We start from the raw sequence: 8,664 nt of genomic DNA, 5'->3' as shown, positions 1-8,664 counted from the left end.
CCCTTCCCTCCAAATCTTGATGCCCGGTAAACGAGGCGGAGTGAGACGTCCCTCTCATGCGTAATCTCTGACGCACCACTAGGCCCCGCCCCCTTGTTTGAACCGCCAGCAGCGCCAAACCTCGGAGTCCGACGATGAGCGGAGACCTGAGCGCGGAGCCGCAGTGGCGGAGGGTCCACACGGTGACCGGGGTGGTACCGCGGTCCCGACACGGACACCGAGCCGCAGCCATAAGGGAGCTCATCATCGTGTTCGGCGGCGGAAACGAGGGGATATCCGAGGACCTCCATGTTTACAACACGGGTGAGCTAACGCTAGCCGGACGCTAACTGGCCGCGCTAGCAGCGATTGTTTTTAGCACGCGAGGGCGTGGAACGCGCCGCGCTAGCTCACGTGGCTGCGGGTTTGGTGTTTGCGCTTAGCCTCGACACTTCTAACATCACTTTGGTTGCAATGACGTGGGTTTGTTGTCGTTAACTAGTCGCTAACTTGAGCTGTAGGACCGTACTTTAGCTCGCCAGCTAGCACAAGTGAATTGTCGGGAAAGCAGAGTCAGGTGTTGAACAGTGTAGCCAAACAGCCAGATGCTAATCATGCAGGTATCAGGTGTTGGCACGGTTAGTTATTCATGGTTTTACTTTGGTGTTAATGTTGTTTGTAGCATGCGAAGGAGTGGAACACGCCACGCTAGCTCACGAGGCTGCGTGTTTGGTGTTTGTTTATAGCCTCGACGGTGTAACATTACTTTGGTTACATCGACGTGGGTTTGTTGTCGTTAACTAGTCACTAACCACTGCGGTCAAGTGAGCAGACGTTCGTCACTTCCTGATTTCAAATGCGCCCGTATTACAGAATGTATGGCAAATGCAGGTAGTCCATGATACGGAGCGAATCTGTTATGCTACTGTAAAATCCCTTTATTCCATAACTTCTGACAAAGGTTGATACAATTAAACTAGAGACCACCCTGACTGTTCTCTCACTCAGAGTCAGGTGTTAAAACAGTGTAGCCAAACAGTCAGATGCTAATCATGCAGGTACCAGGTGTTAGCACGGTTAGTTGTTCATGGTTTTACCTTGGTATTAATGTTTATACCAAAGTAAACTAGCCCCGCTAGCAGCGATTGTTTTTAGCATGCGAAGGAGTGGCAAACGCCACGCTAGCTCACGTGGCTGCGAGTTTGGTGTTTGTTTATAGCCTCGACAGTGTAACATTACTTTGGTTACAGTGACGTGGGTTTGTTGTCGTTAACTAGTCACTAACCTGACCTGTAGGACAGGACTTCAGCTCACCAGCTAGCATTAGTTAATTGAATTGTTAATTGTGAAAGCAGAGTCAGGTGTTACAGTGTAGCCAAACAGTCAAATGCTAATCATGCAGGTATCAGGTGTTAGCACCGTTTTACTTTGGTATTAATGTTAATACACGTTGCATGCAGTGGGCACCATTTACAATAGACTGCAATGTAGTAATGTTGTGTGATGCTAAACACTCGACCCGGTAACGTAGCCGGTAGTCCTCACGAGACTGAATGGAAGTTCAGAGGTCACAGACGAAAATGTGTTTGAATTTTTTTAAAGACTTTTGATTATCAAATTGAGTGTCTTATTGGGATTTTTAAATTTTAATATGCACAAATATATTTTTATTAACTTGACAACTTCAGAACAGACCAAGCTCTGCGCACCCCCTGCCCTACGCGGGGAGTGGACCCCAGGTTGGGAACCGCTGGACTACATCATGCGTGAATACATGTATACAAGGCATTACAGTTTATTGTTATTTATTAAAACACATTTTCATGGGGTGATGAGGAACTGTTTTGTAAATGTTTTGTCTGTCTACAAGGCAGCTTTAATCTGGATGTCATGTTTAATGCAATGTCCATTCTTCCAGTCTCCAAGCAGTGGTTCCTGCCTGCTGTTAGAGGAGACATCCCACCAGGCTGTGCTGCCCACGGCTTTGTCTGCGAGGGCACTCGAATACTGGTGTTTGGTGGCATGGTGGAATTTGGCAAATACACCAACAGCCTCTATGAGCTTCAGGTAACTCCATCACTCTAATATGTGGTGATTCTGGAACTGGTGCCATCACGTAGAATGTTTAATAGAATCGTGTCTTTGCTTCTGTGTGTGTCAGGCTAGTCGCTGGTTGTGGAGGAAGCTGAAGCCCAGAGCCCCCAGGAGTGGCTTGCCTCCCTGTCCTCGGATTGGACACAGCTTCACTCTTGTGGGTAATAAGTGCTACCTGTTCGGAGGCCTGGCCAATGACAGTGAAGACCCTAATGGCAACGTACCAAGGTAAGCTGTAAAGGTGACTTGTTGAGCCCTGCTTTTAACATTCATTCTGAGAGATCTGATCACAAGTGGACAGCATTAAGTTCCTCTGTTCACACTGGCAGTCAGCAGACTTTTCACATATTGCCCGCGACAGATTTGCATTCACACAGTGACAAGAATGTGTCCCAATGTGGTCTGAGTTGTCAGATCTTAGGACCCATTTGTGATTGAATCAATCAGTGCTAGAACTGGGTCATTGTTGAATGGAAGGCCTCCAGTAGCTTGCTTTTACTGCAGATGCAAAACTAAGTCAAATTGGGTCAGACACCTCACATATTTCTATCATCTTAGGTACATGGGTGACCTTTATGAGCTGGAGCTGCAGGCAGCATCAGGTGTACGAGGCTGGAGCATCCCAGAAACAAAAGGTGGTGGTCCTTCAGCACGGGAGTCTCACAGTGCAGTGGCTTACGTTGGCCTCAGCTCCCCGAAGCTCTACATCTTCGGAGGAATGCAAGGATGTCGGTTAGACGACCTCTGGCAGCTTGACCTTGGTAGGACGACATTTTTTGACAGATTATATTACGGCTCAGGTTTCAGAAAAGGGCAACTGAACATTTCTTACATAAACTGTGGTTGGCTTAATTTTATGTCAATGAGAAACAAATGGAATATTCCAATGACCTATCTCCATCCTTCTCTCTTCTGTAGACACAATGGTATGGTCAATGCCTGAAACAAAGGGTTCTATTCCACTTCCCAGAAGCCTTCACTCTGCCAGTGTAATCGGAAACAAGTAATTAACTCTTGGATTGGACTTATTGTTATTAATTTACCTTTTTAAGGCAGGTGTGTTTGTGCCACCTGATTGAACTAGCCATGGACAAACTTCAGGGTGTCCCTCTATCTGCAGGATGTATGTGTTTGGAGGCTGGATTCCTGTTCCTGAGTCGGACAAACACAACGCTTCAGAAACCAAATGGATCTGCACCAACTCTTTAAGTGTGCTCAACTTAGGTCAGTAATTTTCACCACAAATTTGACTGTAGTTTCATAATTCCATGGTTATGACTGATTAAGTTGATACTGAAACTTGCTGCTGTTTTCTTACCACAGACACGATGAACTGGCAGAACTTAGGCCCAGAGGAGCAGGACGAAATTGAGTCCCAGCTGCAGAGTCAGGGACCCCAGAGTGACGACACATATGCTTGTAGGCCCAGAGCCAGGGCCGGCCACTGCGCCGCCGCTGTCGGATCCAGGATTTACATTTGGAGTGGACGCGACGGATACCGTAAGAGCTGGAACTACCAGGTCTGCTGCAAGGATCTCTGGTACCTGGAGACGGGTGAGGACTTTTTTTAGGCTTGTGCTGCAAAAAAAATTGAAAAGAACCAACACAGCCATCAATATGCTATTTTATATCCTGTCCTCAGAACGACCAGCCGCCCCAGAGGCAGTGTTACTTGTCAAATCCACTGTCAGCATGCTCCATGTGGCATGGCGCCCCCTGGCGGCAGCAGACTGGTACATCCTTCAGATGCAGCCTGTGTGTCCTCCTAACACTGCAGCCAGCAGTTCACCTGACAAACCAGTGGAGCCCACACAAACAAGAGTACAAGAAGGGAAGAACAAAGATCATAAAGGTGAAAGAGGGGTTACACAATGAGGGAGTTTTTTCTCTCTACACCCGCCAAAGTACTTGCTCATTGTGGGACCTGTTGGGTTTCTCTATATTTTTTTAAGGTCTTGACCTTCAATGTAAAGTGCCTTGAGATTATGTATATTATGATTGCTATACAAATGAAATCGAATTGATTAGATTAATGTGTCTTTATACACTCAGCACGGGCCACAGTAAAGAAACATAGAACCATAAACAGATGTTTTTAGCACAAGTAGAACGAGAACGTCAGTGTGTAGAAAATACATCAAACTTTCTGTCCTGACCATGATTTTCCTTCACTCTTTACTTTTAGGAGTCCAGTCTCTTCAGACTCAAACTGAAGGAACCACAAGCCGACAAGAGAAGGTTTCAACTCAGGTAGCTCCCTGTTCTGTCATCAGATATACTGATACACCAGTATCTACCATCATGAACTGAAGCTGATTTCGTTGCATTCTCACTGATAGTGTTGAAAGCATTTTTTATCAGACACTGCTGTTTTTCTCCTTTTTTATATTTGTTTGTTCATTTTACAATAATGACATTAAAAGAAATGTAGACATCAAGTTAAGTCTTGGTCATTCAACAGATGCTTTTATCAAAAAAAGCCACGTACATGAACAGGAGTAGTTGCACAGGGGAATTTCCAGTTTGTTGCAGTTGCAGTTTTTAGTTAAGCAAAGTTTGCTGCTGTCTGAAGAAATACTGCGAGTTGGCACAATTGACTTTGACCTTTAGCAATGTTTCCTGTTTAGAACAAATAAATCTTGAGCTTTCATTTTCTCCTCAAATTTCAGGATGCTTCTGTGAAGCAGGAAACTGTGGTGAAATCATCCGGTGGCTCAGCACAGACACAAACACCCGGAGGGAAGAGTGCTGCAGGGAGAAACTCAGACATTTCAGACACTAAGAGCTGCTGTGAGTCTTGTTGCCAGTCTTCCCTTTTGTGAAAATCAAAGAAATAATAAATTCGATTTTAATGAGATGATAAATGCAATAGTACATACATTTGAAAAGGCAGCGCGAATAAATGTATTGCCTCAGTTATTACTCCTTCCTTATTTTGAGAAATGATGAATGTATTTACTCCAGATTCCTGGAAAAATGAGAACCACACATTTCTATCTTAGAATTGAAATCTCACTTGATTTTCTTTTTCTTTCTCATTATCGATGTTTATTGCACACGTTGACCTGCAAAAGGAAACACTAATGATTTAATTAATGTTGTTTTGCTGTGGCTACTATGAAAATACACTGTTCATTGTCTTTCATTGACCTGCTGCAGTTTCATTAGGAATCTAAGTCTTTTTATTCTCTTGCTCGGACACACACACATAAACTCCTGTAAACTCAAACTTTCACTGCCAGTTTTCTGCTTCTCTGCATCACCTAGGGTAACGCCATGTTGTCATTGGTGGCCAGAGGAAGAAGGAGCGCTTGTTTTGATTCTGCTGAAACCCTTATGTAGATGTAGCAGAATTGCTGTCATTTAGGGCTGAGGTCGCAAATGAGTCGCAAAATCATGATTTTATCCTGATTAATCCTGCAGCCCTAACTCCAGAGCAGCTGTTAAGTCTGAAATGACAGCTTTGAATGATTTTTCACTCTGCTGTTGTATTTGTAGCAGCTGCTGGACAGGAGACATCAGCAACAGAGGTCTGCAGCATAGCTCAGCCCCTGTCAGGTAATGATGATGCTCAAGTTTCAATATTTATGATACTGTAATAAGACTGAAGAAGAAACTTTTGAAAAGAAAGGCTCATTGTGTTTTTTTTGTTTTTTTTGACAGACAAACCTGCAGATGCAGATCAGGTCAGGTCCATTTCCAAACAATACATTTTAGTTTGTTTACTTGGCTTGTTCTAAACTAAGAAATGTCCCTTCCCACATTCAACAGACTCCAGAGGAAGCGGCATGGTTTGACGTTGGTGTGTTTAAAACACTCTACTCTGAGGTCAACCACTACTTTCTACCTGCTGATAGTGACCAGGTGACTACAGCTGTCGGCAGCCGGCCTCCGAACATTAAAGAGGAGGAAACTCTAGATACTCTACTCTGTCCTGTGTTTTCTCATCAAGCTTTGGCAATTCCTCTTATCCTCTTTCCATCCTTTCCGCCCTCATCAGGCTTTCCCCCAGAAGAAGCAGCCGGGGCCTCAGGACTACCAGGGCAGAGAGAAGCAGGAGCTTACTCCAGGTCAGACCTACAGGTTCAGAGTTGCAGGCATCAACTGCTTCGGCCAGGGAGAGTTTAGCCCAGTCAGCGAGTTCAAAACCTGTCAACCTGGTTTCCCTGGAGCGCCCTCTGCTGTCAAGATCACCAAGGTGACATACTGACACATGTACACAATTGTCTGGGGAACATGGGGAAAATCTTTATTTAATTCCCTAATAAACTTTGGTCCTTTTTTTTCCTTTTCTGTGTAGGCCAATGATTTGGTCCATATCACGTGGGAGTCTCCATCCTCTCCGTCGGGCCGCATCCTGGAGTATTCCATGTATATGGCTGTAAGGAAAAGCCGCTCCACCTCCTCGGAGGGGCCGGGTCAGATGACTTTCATCAGGATCTACAGGGGCACCAAGACTTCCTGCTCCATCAACTCCACCCAGCTGGTCAATGCCCACATCGACTGCTCCGCCTCAAACCGCCCAGCTGTCGTCTTCCGCATCGCTGCCAAGAATGAGCAGGGCTATGGCCCGGCAACGCAGATCCGTTGGATCCAAGGTGGATCTCAATTTGTTGTAGTTTCTGCTCATTTCTTGTAAATTCCTTTTATTTTGTTGGTGTTTTATTCAATTTCCTCTGTCTTTCTTTTAAGATCCCATTAAATCGCGACCATCTGCATCCAAAGCAGACATCAGTGCTGAGGCTGAACAAGATGCTGCTGACAGGTAACCAGAGAAAATGCTCACCTTTTCTGTCCATTCTTACTCTGCAAATTAGACTTTTAATAATTTGTCGTTCATTCTTTATTTTCTTGCAGCTCCAGCTGAAAAAGTTAGATCCTGTGATGTTTGGAAAATACGGTACTCAGGAAGTTGATGATGGCACTCAGATGTATTTGATATGTCCAAGATAATTTTGTTAATTTATTTTTTTATGTATTTAAGTCTTCCACTGTAAATATATATACACATTCCCACAAAACCTTCACCTCTCGACTATTTTACCTAACAAATGTTTTGTTATGTAATGATTTGATATGATCAGAGTACAACTAGCACCAGTATTTTTTTGTATTGATTATTTAAACAGTGGAGGTGCCTCAGTGCTTGTTTCACCACACACTTAGACTTCATGGGTTTTGTTGTTTTACAATCAGATGTTTTGGTTCAAGATCTTTGTGAATGTGTTTGTCATTGTAATTGGTTGCATTGCTGCAAATGATCTGTAGACATACATTACATATCTGCATTTCATTTCTTGGTTCATGTTTATATTTTCCTTATTGTTGTCAGACCTTTTCTCAGCTTGATGTGTCATTATCAATCTCTCAATATTATTATCAGATAATCCAATATTACTTCTTTAATTCTGATATTCAAACTAATGATAACAATCATACTTTCAAACAGAGCAGACTTCCTGGAAGAGGCTGACCTCTCATTTAATCCACAGGTTTTGGTCAAAAACATATTCTCTTCCATCATATCAGGACCAGGATTGCTACAGATCTTTTTCAGAATCAGAAATACTTTTATTGATTGGGTTTCACTCTAACACAAAAATAGATTTATACAGACCAAGACAATAACAACAAAATTAAATGTAGGAGAAAGTATAAGATAAATACTTTGTAAAAAGTACATGTCAATTATATTACAGTATATAAAAACAAGCCAAATGAGAACATTTCAAAATACAGTTTATACAACAGAAGATAACTCATTGTAAATTAAGGTGTAATGTGTAACGTGATGGAATAAGTGCAGGGGCATTGACTTAAAAAAAAAAAAAAAAAAGACAATGTTGCACTATTTTCTCCCTATTAATTTTTGTTGATGTGAAAAGAAGTCATGTTTTTGCTTTCATCCATACAGGAGCATTTATGTTTTTGTTTTTTTGTTAACACACTAAAAACTTCCAGATGATAATAACTAGATGTAAATTGTAGTTAGTATTTGTAATGATTATAGAATCAATCTTCAGGAACGTTTGAATCAGCTGCCAGAGTTTTCACACAGAATATGTTTATTTTATATAGACTGTATTTGGTTTATCTCAGAATTTTCAGTGGATAAGTGTGAACGTTTAGAAAAACCCTGTGGACACATTTGATCATTGCACACTAAACTGTCTTAATTGTCCCAGTGAGAAAAGTCACCCCTATACAAGCTGCACTAAATGGTTTCCGATGCATTGTGTGTAATGTACAGCTGAATTTTGGGAATGAGTAAAATGAAACAGTAAAACAAAAATGGTTGTCATTCTGCTTTTTGAAATCAGATCGGATATCATTAATGGCAGTGAAGTGTGTGAGCGTGTGTGTGTTGATTACTTTGCTTTAATGCCATTCAGACACTGATACTTAACCTTTTATTGCTAAGTGGGTTGTAGGTGACATTGTAATAATCATTAGGAGGTTCAAATATGTATTGATAGTGTAAATCAACATTGACACAGTGTGAAGGTCTGTGCTGCAGACACAGTAACCTAGTGGTTTTGGTGGCTTCTCAGGAAACTGATGGGCCTCCAGCTGATCACTAACCTGGTGAGA

At 42.6% G+C, this 8,664-nt stretch overlaps 1 protein-coding gene across 3 annotated transcripts; it reads left to right on the top strand.

The window, feature by feature from the left end:
• The first annotated feature begins 45 nt into the window (after nt 1-45).
• Nucleotides 46-8,365, top strand: hcfc2 (host cell factor C2). 3 transcript variants are annotated; one of them, XM_069519409.1, is made up of 17 exons: nt 46-303; nt 1,898-2,046; nt 2,141-2,301; nt 2,632-2,834; nt 2,992-3,076; nt 3,194-3,297; nt 3,397-3,627; nt 3,716-3,925; nt 4,259-4,323; nt 4,743-4,863; nt 5,575-5,631; nt 5,737-5,759; nt 5,845-5,937; nt 6,074-6,271; nt 6,374-6,671; nt 6,766-6,838; nt 6,931-8,365. In XM_069519409.1, the coding sequence occupies exons 1-17, from the start codon at nt 135-137 to the stop codon at nt 6,938-6,940; spliced, it is 2,250 nt and encodes a 749-aa protein (XP_069375510.1). In that variant the 5' UTR covers nt 46-134; the 3' UTR covers nt 6,941-8,365. The 3 variants fall into 3 exon arrangements, with proteins under 3 accessions (XP_069375510.1, XP_019948068.2, XP_069375511.1); XM_020092509.2 differs by having other exon boundaries at nt 47-303; nt 5,572-5,631; XM_069519410.1 differs by lacking the exon at nt 46-303 and adding an exon at nt 369-1,755 and having other exon boundaries at nt 5,572-5,631.
• Nucleotides 8,366-8,664: the final 299 nt, after the last annotated feature.

This window comes from Paralichthys olivaceus, chromosome 23 (assembly GCF_024713975.1).
Source record: "Paralichthys olivaceus isolate ysfri-2021 chromosome 23, ASM2471397v2, whole genome shotgun sequence".
In the NCBI taxonomy this organism is placed as follows: Eukaryota; Metazoa; Chordata; class Actinopteri; order Pleuronectiformes; family Paralichthyidae; genus Paralichthys; species Paralichthys olivaceus.
This window is presented reverse-complemented; position numbering and strand designations above follow the sequence as displayed.